The sequence below is a fragment of the Berghia stephanieae genome, chromosome 5 (genome assembly GCF_034508935.2).
Source record: "Berghia stephanieae isolate SIO BIC M18660-M18661 chromosome 5, UCSD_Bste_1.3, whole genome shotgun sequence".
NCBI lineage: Eukaryota > Metazoa > Mollusca > Gastropoda > Nudibranchia > Aeolidiidae > Berghia > Berghia stephanieae.
The window spans coordinates 12,225,738-12,245,737 of NC_088364.1; the positions used below are offsets into that span (position 1 = coordinate 12,225,738).

At 35.4% G+C, this 20,000-nt stretch overlaps 1 protein-coding gene across 1 annotated transcript in view; it reads right to left on the minus strand.

The window, feature by feature from the left end:
* Positions 1-20,000, minus strand: part of LOC144972428 (U3 small nucleolar RNA-associated protein 6 homolog) — a gene marked incomplete in the record, with an annotated part of 519,965 nt that overhangs the window by 137,276 nt on the left and 362,689 nt on the right. Inside the window, 1 exon segment of the mRNA XM_078913596.1 lies at positions 4,802-4,860. Within this exon segment, the coding sequence (XP_078769722.1) occupies positions 4,802-4,860 (59 nt within the window).

The following is a 20,000-nucleotide window of genomic DNA, read 5'->3' on the forward strand; positions in this document are numbered from 1 at the left end:
GAAGAAGAAGGAGGAGGAGGAGGAGGAGGAGGAGGAGGAGGAGGAGGAGGAGGAGGAGGAGGAGTCGTTGTATCCCTATCAGTGTAAAACATTTTTATTTTCATCATGATCGTCCCCAAGAGCCCCCTTTTAGCCCATGCCACGATTACCGAGCGCCAATGAAAGAGCCAAACACTTCCAGACTAATCAAATGATTATCAATGATAACGATGGCGATTGAACTTATCCTTCGCCCCCCCCCCGTCCCCCCACCCTTCCCCCGCCCTCTACCCCCTCTCCACTTGTTGACAAATTCTTCCACGAATATGCCTATTAACTCCCATAAATGCTTCTAGAAAAAGAATTAATTATACCCGGTCTCCAATGATTTTTTTCTAACAAAACTCTTCACCATCGAGTTCCCAAAGCAAGAGGCCATAATAGAAATATCATAATAATTTCTATCCCGGGCCGATACTCACGGATACTCGAGTACCCATCGTCCATCTTCTGAAGGGTGGGCTGTCTCTGCACTCAAGAGCTCTGCCAAATGCCAAACTCAAACTAAAACATGCTATTTTATTTTCTTTTTTTTTTCATTTTGGCCAGAAAACATTAACTTGAAATATCGATCGAATTAAATTACTCTCAAATTGACAAAAATGATTAAACCCAAGGCTTCATAGAAGATTCTATGAAGCCTCGGGTTTAATAATTTTTGACAAGTTGAGAGTCATTTTAATTGAAGTTAAAGTTTTCCGGCCAAATTTTCTTTTTAAAAAAAGCTTTTCTTTGTCAGAGCAGGGCAGATTTGCTTGTTGAATCTCATCCAGACATCAAATTTGTCCGGAGTGCATCAGTGGGTGTTCCGAGTGAGAAAGGAAGGGTCATCTCGACCCTCTTTTTGACACCTGCTGCTGCTTCTGCTTCCTCCGATTATCTGTGGCATTTCCGGTTTTCTATTAAATTCATAATATTAGTAGTAATCGGCTGATTTTTTTTATTTGGTGGAAGGAAGAGGCTTCTGAGTTCTGAAATCTCCTCTAAAATCATTTTGTTGCCTCTAACTCTAACATTGAGACAGCCCAAACGGAACTTTCCCAATCACCGAATGTCATACAAACCTTGAGAATATGTCTTAGTCCCTAATTCTCCTTTTTTTAAAAAGGACTTTTAATTTGGAAAAAAAAAATAACACAAAGCATTAGAGACGTTCTGAGGCATCACAATCGGATTGTTAGAAATCGAAATACCCAAATACACTACAATATAGTGAATGTAGTATAAACGAATTAACATTTATAAAATTGTAATAAAGCGTCAGTAAAATTCGCGGTAACGCGCTTTATAAATGCGATATCTATTCTTGGTGTGAATATTTTATTTTTATACGCAAAAGATTATCGCTTACAATCACAACATATTAATCATTTTCACAGCTTTATCATCATCATAATCACAAAAACCACCATCGCAATGACTTCCTGTCCTTTGCCTCCACCACAAAGCTCAAGAAGCCACAATCACCGTATCTCCTTTTTCTAAAGGAACCCGTAGCAGTAGAAAACCCATTAAACTTCCCAAACCACATCATGCTTCCTTCCACCATCTCTGATCTGAAAAAACCGACCCAAGTACTGCTGCTGTACTCTGGAAAAACAAACAAACCCATATTTAAAAATTTGGCCAGAAAACTCGTCCTTCAAATATCGATCGATTTAAATGACCCCCATCATGGCAAAAACTCTCAAACCTGGGACTTCGTGAAGTCTTACTTAAAGTCCCAGCTTTGAGAGTTTTTGTCAAGATGAGGGTTATTTAAATCGATCGATAGTTGAAGGACGAGTTTTCTGGCCAAATTTTTAAATATGGGTTGCTTTTTTTTCCCCCCAAAGTACGGTCATAGTAAATGTGTTCCATTCCGCTAAACGCCCGTTTAACCTCGGGGGTTTTCAAGCCCGCACCACCGCATCACGTCGGATTGAAAGAAGAACCACTCCAGACAGAACGGTCACGGAAGCAATTTCCCAACGGGTCTCGAGTACCCATTGTCCATGCCGTTTTCTAACCGGCATCTTCCACGATTTCTACAGGTAGAGTGATCTCCCTTTGAAAGAAGATTGATCTCCCTTTGAAAATTGTTTATTGAAAAGTTTTAAATTGTGGGGGTTTGTTGAATTGATGAATTCCACGGGGTAAAAGCAAGTGCAATTTGGGGATGGGTTGTGCTTCTAAAGGAGTTCGGTGACAAAGCGCTTTGGAAATGAAGAAGAATAATAACCTGCAATAAAGGTGTTGGTTTTGGTATTCAAACAAGGGGTTTGCATTAAACCAATATTCCATTTATTATTATTGTGGTGTGTTTGTCTCGTGAAAGGCGATGAAAACACGCTTTAAGTACTTCAGCTGTTTTTATAAGAAAAGGTTTTAAAGACACTTTCCATATTTTTACTTTTTGTTTCTTTGTTGTTTTTTTTTTTGGTTGTTGTTGTTGTTGTTGTTGTTGTTGTTGTTGTTGTTGTTGTTGTTGTTGTTGTTGTTCTTTTACCTTTGGTATGTCGTGGACATTCTGTAAAATGCAGTTGAATGAGCAAAGAAATAAAATAAAATTAAATGGCAAAGTAATTTTTTTTATTTTGTTGGGGCTTTTTTTTTTTTTGGGGGGGGGGGGGGTGTTTGTTTTAACTTTGTTCATTCGATATTACTTGGTTAGGTGTTTTCGCTGCTGCTGGTACTACTGTTGTTGTCGTTGTTGGTGTTGTTGTTGTTGTTGTCGTCGTCGCTATTGTTGTTATGGTAGCTTTCTTGTTTCCTTGCTTGCATGCCCGATCTATATTCTATTTATGTTTATATATCTAGTATAAGAATAGCACATAAAATAGAGAGATCTAACTTTATCGGCCTTAGTTTAAAAATTTTTTAATGAAAAAAATCAACAAACAATAAAAAAAAAAAAACAAAAAAAAAAAACAAAACAAAAAAAAACATAAATACAAACAAAAAAAAAAAAAAAAAAAAAAAACAAAAAAAAAAAAAAAGAAAAACACAAAACAAAACAAAGAAGAAACAAACCAAAAACCTCGAAAACACACATGCATTCAGAAGTACCAATGCAGCGAGGCAGGGAGCAATGAGGTACTGATAGCGGGACACGAACCTGGGTCGTTCGGAAATGGATAGATGCAATGTCTTCTGATCTGCGACCTGATCTGATCTGCTGCAATCGTTTTCTTGATAGAATAGAAAACCATTGCGTACCGTCATGACAAAGTCAATAAATAAAGCGTGAATCATCAACGGCGTCCCCAATCATTTCCAATACCTGATCGATTTCTTCAATGACTCACTGACATCATCAAAGTAACGACATCGATATTATCAACTCATAAATTTTTTTCACACCATTTCTTTCAGTCATAAAGATGGGATACGATGGTTGTGACCTACTGCCGTCTCGAACGGGTAATACGGCATTGGGTTGTAAAAAAGTAATAAATGAAAACTAATATATAACAGCTTCGACAAAATAGAACAAAATAACCAAATACGGAACGTTTCGGGCTCAAAACCCTTCTTCAGCCAACAACAACAAAAGCAACAAAAAACAAATAAAAACCCAAAACACCCAACAACAAAAAACCAAAAAAAAAAAACAAAAAAAAAAACAAACAAACAAACAAAAACAACAAAGAAAAATAAACCAAAAAAAATCCAATTAAAAATATAAAAACTTTACTTAAAACCAGTCTACCCGTGTATCGCATTGTTTATTTCCTCCATGCTATAACGTGATCAAAGTCTCAGTTTGTTTTTTTTTCTTCAATGTACAGAATTTTAAGTTTCGTCATCTTAACCATCCCTATAATACAATAATAATAATACCGTTTCGAAACGGAGGGTTTTCTATATATATATATATTTACTTCAAGTCAACTAACTGATGAAAAATCAACCCAGGATCCTTTATCGATCCGCAATAACAGAAACCTCTTTGATTTTAAAATAAATCGATATACGGTATCGATCATCAAATTACCATCCTCACGATTACCAACGACCAGCCTTTGAAGTCCTGCTTCGCCCATAATATAAAGTCTGATGACTGTCACTAATATCGTCAATGTTTCAATATTAGTAAGTAAAAGCCGGTCTCATCCATTCCAATGCACATCAAAACTATGGATAGTTCAAAGATGACGTCACTCAGGTCTTTGTTATTGTTTTTTGCCATCCGCATTTATGAGTAATGCTCACTGAACTGTTTTAACTATAAACTATAAACGTTCATGGATACACACAGTTTTGTGTGTTGGTCCGTTATACTTCCGGATGGCAATATTATGAGCGTCTTAGCCAAGCGCATATTCTAAATTACATTTATTCTTTAAATAAATAAAGGTTATAGAATGGGCTGAGTCACTCGGTCTTTGTTATTGCTTTTTACCGTTTTCTCACTAAATGTGATTAACCAGATATAACGCTATGGGTAACATATGGTTTTGTGTGTTGGTCCGTATACTTCAGGATGGCAATGTTGTGAGTTTAGCAGCGCATACATCTATAACCCTTGTGGCCTAGTGTCTAGGGTATTGTACTGCTTCGTATCAGAGAGAGATTGAGGGATAGACAAAGAGAGAGAGAAGAGAGATGAAGAGAGAGAGAGAGAGAAAGAAGGAGAAGAGAGAGAAGAGAGAAAGAAGAAAGAAAGAGAGAGAGAGAGAGAGAAGAGAAGAGAGAGAGAGAGAGAGAGACAGAGAGAGAGAGGAGAGAGAGATGACATGACGAGATAGGCAGAGTATGTCTTACACTACGCTCACGCTCGGTCATGTCGAAGGTCAAGGACGTTTAGATGACCCCAGAGACAGTAACTCCACATAGATTCTGGGTGAAATAAAAATAAAAATAAACAATATTGGACAGGGTCATTTCAATAAATAAAATACATTTCAAAATCCGTCAGGCAAATATTTTATATTCTTCAGCACGATGAAAATGAAACAGCCTCTGATTATTTTGATAACTTGTTTTATTATTTCGAAAGTTCAAAACAAAACAAAGCCCCATAAGGAGTAGGTAGAAGAAGAAAAGAGGGAAAAAAATAATGAAAGTAAACAGAATAATAGAATTGAAGAAAGAAATATAGCACGGAAGAAAGTCAGAAAGAGAATTGGGAAAAGGAAGGAAGGAAAATGGAACTTCTTTTTTTTCTGTATTTTAATTTTATAGGCAATTTATTTTGCTTTACCAGCAAACGTAAAAATTACCTTCTTATACAGTTTTGTCAATACTAGAGATACAGATGACATGCATGCAAAACATTTTTTTTTTAAAGAAGAGAAAACAAAACACCCCCTCCCCTCCCCAATACACGATCCCTGATATATATATATATATATATATATATATATATATATATATATATATATATATATATATATATATATATATATATATATATCTGTGTGTGTGTGTGTGTGTGTGTGTGTCTCCCTCTGTCTGCCCCATCCCCCCAAAGTAACCTGACCCTCTCCTCATGCCATGGGTTCATCTTTTCTGGGTACAAATGAATAATAGCGCCTATCAAATCGCTGACACTTTAAGAGAACGCAAAAAAAAAAAAAAAAAAAAAAAAAAAAAAAAAAATCTTATCGCATGCAGAAGATACCTAAGCATCGCAGAATAACTAATGTACATCCCCCCCCCCCCCCCCCAATAAAAAAAAAAAAAGTATTGAAAAATTTGACCATAAAATTCGTCCTTCACTTGTCGATGGATTAAAATGACTCATCTTTTCAAAGACGCTCAAATCTGAAACTTCCTTGAATATTTCCGAGAAGTCCCAGGTTTGAGAGTTTTTGACAAGATGAAGGTCATTCATTTTAATCAATCGATAGTTAAAGGACAATTTTTCCTGCCAAAATTCTAAATGCGTGTATTTTTCAGAAAACGCCAGAATATGTAGCTACTGATTATAATCATACAGCAGATAAATTTGAAGTCACGATGTATCAAACAGTATTCAACCATGTCTGGTATAAGTCATAAAAAATGCCATCATTCATATTATAACCCATAATTATTGTCCCCTCGTTATAACGCCCATCTGGCAACCAAATATTATAACTATACCATGACAAAAGAACAATTATAAAAAAAAACAAACAAAAAAACAAACAAACTTTGGCCAATTTAGATTCAGATAACTGCGAAATTGTCCAAAAGTTTCAAACCTGAGAGGTTATGGACATTCTAAAACAGTCTAAGTTTAATAATTAGTTTAATTTTGAGGAGTACTTGTGACATCTTAACTTATCAATATTATTAAAGAGTAAAAATTTTGTGACAAAAATGATTTGGACAGTGAAGGGCTGTAGATCTATAAAATACTGTAAACCGTCCAATAAATATAAATATGTGAATCTGATACTAAAAATCCTGTGTTTTTCTAAACTTTGGTGTCACCCGATGATGATAATAATACGATGTGACGGGATGTCATGTGTCCATTCCTGGAACAGCATACAACATATCGCTGGTCCATCGCCTTTTTGAGTGACTGAAAGAATGTCCATCTACCTCTTTACTGTACTCCGAAGTAAATGCGTATTTAAAATTTTGACCAGAAAACCCGTCCTTCAAATAAATAAGATTGATCGATTAAAATGACCCTCATCTTGTCAAAATCTCTCAAACCTGGGACTTCAAGAGAAGTACTCCACAGATATATTTACACAATTAATTGCTACTGTCGGAAAACAGTGAAACTCAATATTGCCGTACTTTTGAAAAAACACATATTTATAAATTTGGCCAGAAAACTTGTCCTTCAAATATCGATCGATTTAGATGACCCAACAAAACAACTAACAGATTCATTTGTTTGCTTTGATTGGTAGTCACGGGCGTAAGAGGATCGTAAAGAAAGACACCCCTCCCTCTCGCCCCCCACTCACCCCACCGAAGAAAAAAATTTAGAAAATACCCCCCCCCCCCCCACCTTCCTCCTCCCTCAAAAAAATAAGGCTCCAGAAAAGGAAACTAAATAAGAAAGAGAAAGGAAAAATAAGTCGACTTCAAAGTTAGGAGTTATTGAAACTTCCGTGTATTTTGTAGCAATTAGACGTGATGGATATTATTATTTCCCCTAGTCTTGATTTTCAATTTACCCCAAACACTGTGTAAATTAACGACTCTACCCTTTCTATCTCCTTCAAACGAAAACACAATGAAGAGTGTGGATAATACCGCCGTACTCTGGAAAAAAACCCATATTTAAAAATTTGGCCAGAAAACTCGTCCTTCAAATATCGATCGATTTAAATGACTCTCGTCTTAGCAAAAACTTTCAAACCTGGGACTTCGCCTACTCGTCCTTCAAATATCGATCGATTTAAATGACTCTCGTCTTAGCAAAAACTTTCAAACCTGGGACTTCGCCGAAGTCCCAGGTTTGAAAGTTTTTGCTAAGACGAGAGTCATTTAAATCGATCGATATTTGAAGGACGAGTTTTCTGGCCAAATTTTTAAATATGGGTTTTTCCGGATTACGGCATGAATAAGTGTGGATATAACCAGGGCTGCTTCGCGGAGGTAGACAGAGTACAGTCAAACATGATCTGAGATTGGGTAACTTTTAATCTTGTGCTAATTTGTCTGCATAAGAAATTCCTCCTCTTGACGGGAGCAAATCACAATATACGACATGACAGAACCTCTACGACGGTAATCGTAATAATAGGACGTAATGAGCTATCTCTTAAATGTGACTTACTGCCGCAAAACGGTATTATGTCGGGATGGAAATAAAATGTCCTTTTGAGCTATAAGGCCCATGGAGCCGGAATTTATCCCGGTTTCCATAGAGTGAAACGGACAATAGCAATTGCTTGCTAGCTAACCTTTGGATATGACGCTAGCCTATCGTAAAGTACTTTCCGCCAGATCTAACAGACCCAGATAGCCTTTTACAAGGACTCAGCTATTATTATTATTATTATTATTATTATTATTATTATTATTATTATTATTATTTTATTATTATTATTATTATTATTTATTATTATTATTATTTTATATTATTGTTATTATTATTATATTATTTTTATTATTATTTTATTATTATTATTATATTATTATTATTATTATTATTATTATTATTTATTATTATTATTATTATTATTTTATTATTATTTATTATTATTATTGTTATTATATTATTATTATTATTGTTATTATTATGTTATTATTATTTATTATTATTGTATTATTTTATTATTATTGTTTATTTATTATTGTTATTATTATTATTATTATTTATTATATATTGTATTATTATTATTATTATTATTTTATTATTAATTATTATTATATTATTATTATTATTATTATTATATTATTATTATTATTATTATTATTATTATTATTATTATTATTATTATTATTATTATTATTATTATTATATTATTATTATTATTATTATTATTATTATTATTATTATTATTATTATTATTATATTATTATTATTATTTATTATTATATTATTATTTATTATTATTATTATTATTATTATTATTATTATTATTTTATTATTATTATTTTATATTATTATTATTATTATTATTATTATATTATTATTATTGTTATTATTATTATGTTATTATTATTATTATTATTATTATTATTATTATTTATTATTTTATTATTATTATTATTATTATTAATTATTATTTTATTATTTTATTTATTATTATTATTATTATTATTATTATTATTATTATTATTATTATTATTATTATTATTATTATGTTATTATTATTGTTATTATTATTATTATATTATTATTATTATTATTATTATTATTATTATTATTATTATTATTATTATTATTATTATTATTATTATTGTTATTATTATTGTTATTATTATTATTATCATTATTATTATTATTATTATTATTATTATTATTATTATTATTATTATTTTATTATTATATTATTTATAATTATTATTATTGTTATTATTCTTATTATTATTATAAATAATAATAATAATTAATAATAATAATAATAATAATAATAAAAAATAATAATATATAATAATAAATAATAATAATAATAATAATAATAATAATAATAATAATAATAATAATAATAATACCAACAAACACAGGTATTTCAATCGGGTGTTGTTAGGCTGGAGTTTAAAAAAAAACAAAAACCAGGCTAACGCACATTTCTATCATCTATCTATCTCCAAGAAGTAACCAACCAATCAATCTAATCACCCGTCATCGATCTTATCCATCCAGACAGCAATAACAGAGTCGTACCACCTTTAACGCTTTATAATGACCCGACCATGCCCCAGTCTTTGACAGCCACACACCGGCACTGTGTTTACATTGGACTTCAATACAGCCCACCTTCGTACTACAATGACAAAAAACACATATTTTGAAAGGAAAAAAAAAAACCACACAAAAACAACAAAATAAAAAAAAACAATAAAAAATATTAAAAATAAAAAATAATTGGCTAGGAAACTTGAAAGAGATTTTTTTTAAATTTCATTTTGGTGCTATTCGTTTAGGTAAAATACAACATATATCCGAAAATTCTTTGACAGCCACACACCGTTACTATGTTTACATTGGACTTCAATACAGCCCACCTTCTTACTACAATGACAAAAACATCGTTTTATGAGAGAGAAAAACAAATCCCAAACCAAAACACAAAATTGGCTAAAAAACTTCCCAGAGATTTTTTAAACCTCATTCATATTGGTGTTATTCGTTTAGGTAAAATACAACATCTATCAGACAGAATCTTTGACAGCCAAACGCCGGCACTTGTTTACCTTGGAGCCCACCTTCATATCACAATGACTAAATCACCTTTTTGAAAAGAAAAACAAAAAACAAATACAAACCAAAACAAAAAATTGGCTAGAAAACTTGCCAGAGACGTTTTTTTTTAAAAACTCATATTGATGCTATTCGTTTAGGTAAAATACAACATCTGTCCGACAGATTCTTTGACAGCCAAACGCCGGCACTGTATTTACCTTGGAGTTCAATACAGCCCACCTTTGTGCTACAGTGACAAAAACATGTATTTTGGAAAGAACAAACAAAACAAAACAAAACACAAAAATTGGCTAGAAAACTTGCCAGAGATGATTAAAAAAAAAACTTCATATTGATGCTATTCGTTAAGGTAAAATACAAAATCTATCCGACAGATTCTTTGACAGGCAAACGGCGGCACTGTGTTTACTTTGGAGTCCACCTTCGCGCTTCAATGACAAAATCACCTTATTTTGAAATAACCCCCCCCCCCCCCCCCCCCAAAAAAAAAAAAAAAAAAAAAAAAAAACATAAACAAAACAAAACACAAAATTACCTAGAAAACTTGCCAGAAATTTTTAAAACTTCATATTGGTATTAATCTTTTAGGTAAAATACAACATATATCCCACAGATTCTTTGACAGCCAAACGCTGGAATCGTATTTACCTTGGAGTTCAATACAGCCCACCTTCGTAGTACAATGACAAAAACGCATATCTATATTTGAAAGGAAAAAACCCAAACCATACAAAAAAAACCCTAAAAAATAATTGGCGAGAAAATTTGCCAGAAATTTTCTTTTAACTTCATATTAATGCTATTCGTTTAGGTAAAATACAACATCTGTCCGACAGATTCTTTGACAGCCAAACGCCGGCAGTATTTACCTTGGAGTTCAATACACAGACCACTTTCGTAGGTCAATGACAAAAACACCTTTAAAAAAAACAAAAACACAAAATCGTCTAGAAAAACGTGCTTATCATGTTGATAATATCGTCCAAATAAAACACCCACAACATCTGTCCGCCAGATGAACCGTACCAACACAATACTACTGCTACTGCAACAGATTTAAAGGCTCTTTACTCATATTCTCTCACCGCACTCAGGTGTAAAATGGCTGGCAACAGCCTTGTCTTTGTCAGCTAAAAAAAATGTTTTAAAAAGTTGTTTTTGTAAGTATATGGGTGCGTTAGCATAGAGTGTTTACCTTTGAGTTCAATGGGGCATTGGGTATGTTGGTGCTTTCGGCAGACCATTTATTTCAAGGCTCTTTACTCATATTACAATTCTCTCGTCGTACTCGGTATAAAATGGGTATCTGGCCGGTAACAGCGTTGTCTTTGTCGAGGAAAATAATTAATAAAGTTGTTTTGTCAGTGAAACTTTGAGTTCAAGTGGGAATTGATGATAGTTTGGAAAGGATAAACTGCTGCTGCTGTATTGCCTGTCATTAGAAATCTAATAATTCAAATTATCTCACCGCACTCTGGTGAAAAATGAGTACCTGATTGATAACAGATGTATTGTCTTTGTCAGAAAACGTAGGCACGGAGATTTTACCTTTGAGTTCAATAGGGCAATGACGATTGATTATAGACAGACTGTATGTAGATATGCTGTTGTATTGCCGGCCATTAAAAAGCTCTTTACTCACAAACGTCTCAACCAGTGACATCTATATATATTATGAAGTCCTAGGTCTCAACGCACTCTGGTGTAAAATGAGTACCTGACGGGTCAGGCAAAATGAAAAAAAACAACGTTGTTTTGTGAGGGTAAAAGTACGTCGGCGTGGAGTGTTTACCTTTGAGTTCAATGGGGCATTGATGATAATATAGACAGAACTGGACGGCTGTTGGACGGTCATTTAGACGGTAATAATAATATCAGGAACCAGGTGTGAGGAATTCTGGTCTGGTTTGGAACTTAATAAGATCACATCGGAGTTGGAAGAAATAGAAGGTATATGGGGTTAGGAGTGAAAGGGTAGGCGGAGGTGTGGACAGCGAGAGTGAGGGATAGAGGGAGGGAAGGAGAGAGAGAGAGAGAGAGAGAGAGAGAGAAGAGAGAGAGAGAGAAGAGAGAGAAAGAGAGAGAGAGAGAAAGAGAGAGAGAGAAAGAGAGAGAGAGAGAAAGATAGAGAAAGAGAGAGAAAGAGAGATAGAGAGAGAGAGAGTGAGAGAGAGAGAGAGTGAGAGAGAGAGAGAGAGTTATATAAATGCCCAAGTTAATTATATCCTTTTGCTTCTTTAATTTTTGTGATATAAACATTTAAGTTTATGAGTGATAATTATTATTTTAAAGCCATATTTTTTCCGCCCGCCCGATGAAAACGACTCGACGCGGGGGTTGATAAATTGTATATCTATATGTAATATATCGGCGGCGGCTCGTGTCGCTCGGTGTTCCTTTGATCTTGGTTGTGTTTGTGTTTGTATGTGTATGTGTATGTGTTTGTATGTGTGTGTGTGTGTGTGTGTTTGTATATGTGTGTGTGTGTGTGTTTGCGATACCGCCAGCCTTCTACTTCTAACTTACCGCCAAGTTTGATCAGCAAACAGATAGGACAAAGCACGCCGCCGCGTCCACAGTGATCAATGATCGGTCCTTGTCATAATGCTTGGCTTGACCAGTGTCCACATCAAACACTACTTTTACTATCATAATCACTGGACACGGAGAAGTCAGTCTATGACTCCTGGAATTCCCGAGGTGGACAGCTGAACTACCGTACACTACCAAAAACACAGATTAAAAAATTTGGCCAGAAAACTCGTCCTTCAAATATCGATCGATTTAAATGACTCTCATCTGGAAAAAACTCTCAAACCCGGGACTTCGCCGAAGTCCCGGGTTTGAGAATTTTTATCAAGATGAGAGTCATTTAAATCGATCGATATTTGAAGGACGAGTTTTCTGGATGACTCTCATCTGGAAAAAACTCTCAAACCCGGGACTTCGCCGAAGTCCCGGGTTTGAGAATTTTTATCAAGATGAGAGTCATTTAAATCGATCGATATTTGAAGGACGAGTTTTCTGGCCAAATTTTTTAATATGTGTTTTTCCAGAGTACGGTAGTTCAGGTAACGCCGTATGTAGTAATTAAAATCATCGCACCTTTCGTCGAAGGAGGTCTCTTTGTGCGGCAATGTGGTCTTGTGGTATGACACTCGCTTTCGGATTGGAAGGTCCAGAGTTCGATTCCCGTTCTGAGCAGCGCATCGTTGAGTCCTTGGAAAAGGCCCTTTACTTACAGTCTCTCACCGTACTCAGGTGTAAAATGAGTAGCTGGCCATTAACAGCCATGTCTCTGTCGGAAATTTTTAAAAATTAATATCGCCAAACATGCGTCAACATGTAAAGTGTTGCTGTTGGAAATGATTTAGTGGATATTGCGCTATATAAATTCCCAAATGCTCGTAAAAGCTCAGTCAGTAGAGCAGACGCTTCACTCGCAAAGGGACTGAGATCGACTCCAATCAATAACTCTTTATAAATCTTAGTATTGCCTTGATCCCGAGTGAAGTCAAACCCTTCTGTCCACCCAGCAGGGATTGGATAGATGGGTCTGTTGTTAGATCTGGTCTGGCGGAAAGTACTTTGAGATAGACTAACGTCCTATCCAAAGGGTTGCTAGCAATTGCTATTGCCCTTTTCACGCCATAGAAACCGAGATAAACTCCGGCTCCAGAGAAATAACGGTTCTGGGGAACCATTTGTTGTTATAGGCTTGGAGGTTCGATAACTGAGGTAGTGTGTTAGTTGTTTGAAAATTTTAAAAAGTTCTGCTTGAGCTTTGAGCTTTTTTTATATAGCGCAATATACACTAAATGGGCTCAAAAGCGCTTTACAAGTGGTCCCTGATCAACAGCAACACGTAACATGTAGAACGAGGCATGACGCCTGTTAGGCGATATTACAATGGATGCTGCACTATATAAAAGTTCAAGCTCAAGCATTGTGTGTGGGGGAGGGGGAGGGGGGGGGGAGGGGGGTGACGGGACTTTCCACTTAATTCACACGTCCTTGATGGTCAGGAAACAGGAAGTCCAGTTGGCTTTGGAATCGGCCTGCCGGGAAGGAACTCGGGGTGCTGTGTTTGTGTGTTTGTTGTATTTGCGCGCGGGTGGGGTGGGGTGGGGGAGGAGGGGGGGGGGGGGGTAAGTGTTTGTGCTATCGTCATTCCAGGTGAAGTGTAGAGAGCAGGTGAAGAATAATCATTAGCAGTCAGTCTATAATAATAGTGGTTAAGTAATTCCCTCTCCCATATGAATTTTGTGATCGTATTATAGGTCCTCAATTGATTTAATAGTGCTTCTGATACTATTAGCAGGGAATTTTATAAACTGAAAATATTTTGAGCAAAGCATCTCTTCATCGAATGTGAAATCATAAAAAAAAGGATACATAAAATGCATCTAGCTTCCTTTAACTCTCCCTATATTACCTTTAAACAACTAATATTTGCATCTTAATAATTAACCCTCCCCCCACCCCCAAATAAAAAGCAAACAAAAAAAAAAACAAAAAAAAAAAAAACCCAACAAACAAACAACTAATACACACACACACACACATACGCAGACAGACAGACAGAGAGAGAGAGAGAGAGAGAGAGAGAGAGAGAGAGAGAGAGAGAGAGAGAGAGAGAGAGAGAGAGAGAGAGAGAGAGACGGCTTTTAACCGGAAAAAGGGCATCCCTGTTCTGTAACATTGTGCGACTTTGTGGTCTTGTGTACTATGACACTGTAAGGGCGTCGTAAAGGTGTTACATTGTTTCTTTAAAAAACAAAACAAAAAAACTTGAGATTTTATAGAGCGCAATATCCACTAAACGCACTCTAAGCTCTTTATAAAGCGTCTCTGACCAACAGCAACACGTAACATGTAGAACGAGATATGACGCCTGTTGTGCGATTATTACATTGTTTTATTACATTTTTTTTCCAACGGAGCCAACGCTATTAACGGCCAGGTACTCATTCTACACCTGACTACGGTGAGAGAATGTGAGTAAAGAGCCTTTTCCAAGGACTCAACTATGCGCCTTCCAATTCGAAAGCGAGTGTCATACCACAAGACCACAACATAGCCGAAGAGTTACTGTTGCCTGATGACGCCTTGCAAAGCGCTTTGAGCAAAATATATAATTATTGCGCTATATAAAATCTCGGAGACACAATACAAGATCCATAAACAAAATAATAATACCCACATTATTTTTGAAGGGGGATAGAGAAGAATAAAACATGAATACAATTCCTATATGTTTTACATATCGCTGGTATTTATAAAGAAAACAGCTACTTAGAATATCGTATGTCACGTGATAAGGGTGACCAGTGGGGTACCTTACCATTCCCATTGTAACGGGCTTACCCATCAAAACACTACTAATAATATCGTACATGATAATTGAGCTGACAGCGGTACACCACAAGGTGAAGGAATGGATCGTGTGACGTTGCCGGTGAATTGAATCCACATATAGCGGCAAGATGGGAAAAGATGGCGAGTTGACGTTATAACCGAATGTCGTTTTAAAAGTAAATAAATAACATAATTAAAATTGCAGTGTGTTACAAAACTCATTATTTTACCATTCTTGACTTATCTTAGTGAATAATATAAATATCATATAATATACTCTTTTACAAAATAAACTAACAGTGACAGAGACATGTTTAGCCTTTCGCATCTGTTCCTCATTTGTGTCAACAAAGGCGTGTGATACAACAACAGATAGAGAAAATAAAATTCGACATCTTTAAGGTCTACACCATAATATACCGATGTGTTTTCTCTTATGTGAGACAATAGCAAATGCAAACTATCTCGTTTCTTTTGAAAATGACTTTATTATAAGATAGATATACGACTATAATATCGTACTTCGGTTATAAGATCATAATAATATATTATAATCAAGAATATTTTGACAGAACAATGTTGTAATATAAGTGGTTTTTTTAAAATTCATTTGTTGAGATTCTATACGCACATCATAACGGAATAATTTATTGATTTGCATATATATTATATGGTTTTTAAAATTGAAATATTTAGAAACATCCTTTTTCAAAACGGAAAAAATATATATAGGGGAAGGGGGGAGGGTGATGGAAAAGGAGGAGGAGGAGAAGACTGAAAACGCGAGTAGGAGAAGGAGGAGGAAGAAGATGAAGAGGTGAGATGGAGAAGGGAGATGGAAAAGGAAAATGAAGAGGAAAAAGTAGATATACACCGATGTCGTTATAACCAAACGACTAGAGCCACTATAAACGATAAACAAGACTACTATATTACTACTATATGTATCTGTAAATCTCCTGATACCAACAACATACCAACGTCTCCACGGCCCGTCCACCGTTACATACCGTCGTAAACCCGCAGTGGAAAAAGGTGTCCCCGGGATCCTTTTATCCTTCATAATTAATGCATTTCAAAACCCAATCTTTTAATCGCCCAACTGACAGCCGCACAAAAGCAAAGGCCGACCGCGACGTGCCTGCCCCAGGGACGAAGACGGGCAGGACGGGGCAGGACGGGACGGACGGATGGACGGACGACCAAAGCGACGAGGTGGCGGCCTTGCGATTCTTTCTTGATAAAAACAAACATACCATAGGTTACCGGCCCCGTCGTAAAGTAAACACGGCACACTTCACCCAACCCTTACCCCCCCCCCCCCCCCTTGCTCCCAAGACCCCGTACTTAGTTTAAACACTTTTTTTTTTCAAATGGTCAGAAAGCTCTTATTTCATATCGATTGATTAAAATGTGACCCAGTGTCTCACAAGGGTGAGTATTACTTATGGATAAATCTGAAGAAAAAAAACCCAAACAAGAAAACAAAGAAAAAAGAATAACACAAAAAAAAAAACCAACAAAAAACAAAACAACAAAATAAATAAATAAAAGAACAATAATAACAACATACATGAAAAATACCGCCGCCCCCCCCCCCCCCCCCCCCCCCCCCCCCAAAAAAAAAAAAACAAAAAAAAAATTAAAAACAAAACAAAACAAAACAAACAAAAAAAAAAACCCCAACAAAACTACACTAACAATAAAATCAACAACAATAACAACAACAAACATTTTTTTTAAATACCAAAGCAATAATAATTAAAACAACAACAAAAACAACAACAAGTGTTTTGGCGGAAAACGGCAGCAACAAATTGATACAAAATTGAAATATTTTTCACAATTATTACTGTTATCAATATTATTATTTCATTTCACGTTGTTTAGAAATTGGACGATGACCGATGTCAGTTCACTTTACATACCACCGAGAAACTTCGGTTTACATAAATCATCAATTATGTACTTCAAATATTTTCTGTGTTTTCTTAAACCCCCTAAATGGTCAGTCACAGCCTAGAACCTGTTTGTGATACAAACTTGACACAAAAGGAATGAGGTTAAAATCACAACACCCATTAAAAAACAAACAAAGCAGAAAACAGACCCAGCGGTCACAAGAAGGCCAAGCAAAAATTATTTAGGGGGAGAGGGGATGGGTGTATTTTATATTCAGCATGAGTTCGTGGGCTTAATTTTTGTTTTTTATATAATTTGTTTGTGTTGTGGGGGGGGGGGGGGGGGGGGGGGGTTGTGTTGGTTTTTTATTTTGTTATCTTTTGTTGTTAACCCCCCCCCCTCCCCCTTCACAAAGTCTCAGGTTTGAGAGTTTTTACCAAGGTGAGGATCACTTAGACCGATCGATATTTGAAGGACGAGTTTTATGGCCAAATGTTTAAATACGTGTCTTTTCAGAGTAACTGGTTATTAATAAAATGAGTAAAATTAGATACAAATAACATTGGCATGGATTAATAATCAAAAAACCCGTGTTAAATATGTAATAAATCATGTTTACTATAATAATTTGTGATGTCAGATTATAAATAGACGGTCTAGTTAAATCCTAGAAAGCTCTCCTCTTTCTAGGGTTAAATTTCACCCCCCCCCCCCCCCCAAAAAAAAAAAATTGATTTTTAAAAAAGAAGCATTATTTAGATCTCGCCGTCTAAATGTTTCCGAAGATGTCTTTTATTCAAAGATGACGAAATCAGAATCGATTGAGGGGTATAGAATAAATGATTTCTTACACTCTCGCTATTTGGAATTCGAACTTTATTCCCAACGCGTACTCGCAAACTCGTGCAAACGGTTGGGAACACGTCCGGAATTCCAAAAAGCAAGAGTGTGTAAGAATCGTATATCATTGGAGATCAGTAACTCCACAAGTAACTGGTGTAAAGATTTCACATTCTCACGGCAATGACGCTTTGCTTTTAGCATGGCTCTAGCATGCTGCCGTACTCTGGAAAAAAAAAAACACACATATTTAAAAATTTGGCCAGAAAACTCGTCCTTCAAATATCGATCGATTTAAATGACTCTCGTCTTGGCAAAAACTCTCAAACCCGGGACTTCGGCTCTTGGCAAAAACTCTCAAACCCGGGACTTCGGCGAAGTCCCGGGTTTGAGAGTTTTTGCCAAGACGAGAGTCATTTAAATCGATCGATATTTGAAGGACGAGTTTTCTGGCCAAATTTTTAAATATGTGTTTTTTCCAGAGTACGACAGGATATCATAGGTGTGATGGGTTTCGATCCTCTTGTCTTTCGCTCTTTGAAGGGTATTGACTTACTTGACCTTTATGTGAATGGATTACGGTCAATATTACTTTTTACCACCGGATTGGGAAAGTAAACACAATGTTTTTTGGCAACGCTTTATCAATACAAACATTTAATTGGCGTCATGAATGTCTGTTGTAATATGAAGGGGGAAAAGATTTATAAAAATTGTGGTCAGAAATCTCGTCCTTAAAAATAACGAACGCTTAAAAATGACCCTCATCTTGTCAAAGACTCTCTAACCTGAGATTTCCTTGAAGACTTCTTTGAAGTCCCAGGTTTGAGTTTTTGACAAGTGAGGGTCATTTTTAAGCGATTGATATTTTGAAGGACGAGTTTTCTGGTCAAAATGTTTAAAATGTGTTGTCCCCCCCCCCCCTTCTCCCTCCCCTTCTCAGAGAACATCAGATTTCTTTCTGATATAATATACTTCTAATTAAGAAACTGGCGAGCAGGCACCGGTGTAAGGTAAAGATCTGAACAAGTGTGTATGAAAGGTGCCAGACAAAGCAAGATAGAAATACAAGAAAAAAAACAAAAACATCTCAAAATATCAGTCTACCGCGACCGGGGATCAAACCTCAGACCTTCTGATTACCGATAATCATCATGAACTGTTTTGTTTTTTTGTTTGGTTTTATTTATCTATTTATTTATTTTTGTTTCTTTGTTTGGTTTGGTTTGTTGTTTTTTTCGTTCTGTTTTTGTTTTTGTTGTTCTTGTTATTTTTTTTTTTTGTTTTTAATTTTTGTTTTGTTTTTGCTTTTTTTTGGTTTCTTTTTTGTCGTTTTTTTAAGTTTGTTGCTGTCGTAATCGGTATATTATGAAGTCAATGGTATATCACCAACAAAGGGCCGAAAAAAAAAGTGCTTTATCATTTGTACGACAGTGTTACAACTGTCAACCCATTCGTCGATTCATCAATTATTATTATTATTATCAACCGTCCACCTGGCCCTTTACGAACCTCTCTGCCATGTCGACGTTCTTATTATTATTACTTCTGATACATTTGTAAATCACTGTTACATAAAGACATACGGAACTGACCGACCACTGTATGAATTGACTGACCATTTTCATGTTGTACCGCCACCGCCTTGACCAAGGACCCCAACGCCGTTGTCCAGTCTTTTATTCCATGGAGTTTGTACACAGAGTGAGAGATAATTAATTATTCTGAGCCTTGCAGGGGGGGTCACCGCTGTTATTCAGTAGTACCAAGATAGATGACAAATTGCTGATAAGTCCAACGTGAAGTTTTCTATAGTGATAATAATAATGTTGGTTGGGCTCACAGACTAGGGAGTCCTGTATTCTCTATGGTTGGGCCAGTCCTAGTTTGCTATGGGAAGTTCCGACGTGCACTTATTTGCAGGTCTGATAACCCAACTACGTATGGGCTCATTGTCGTAATGGAAATCTCAAAATAATGACGTAAAATATTGTCCATTACAACAATGTTAAACCAGAGAGTTTATAAGCTAACGTTAGCTATACAATCTCTC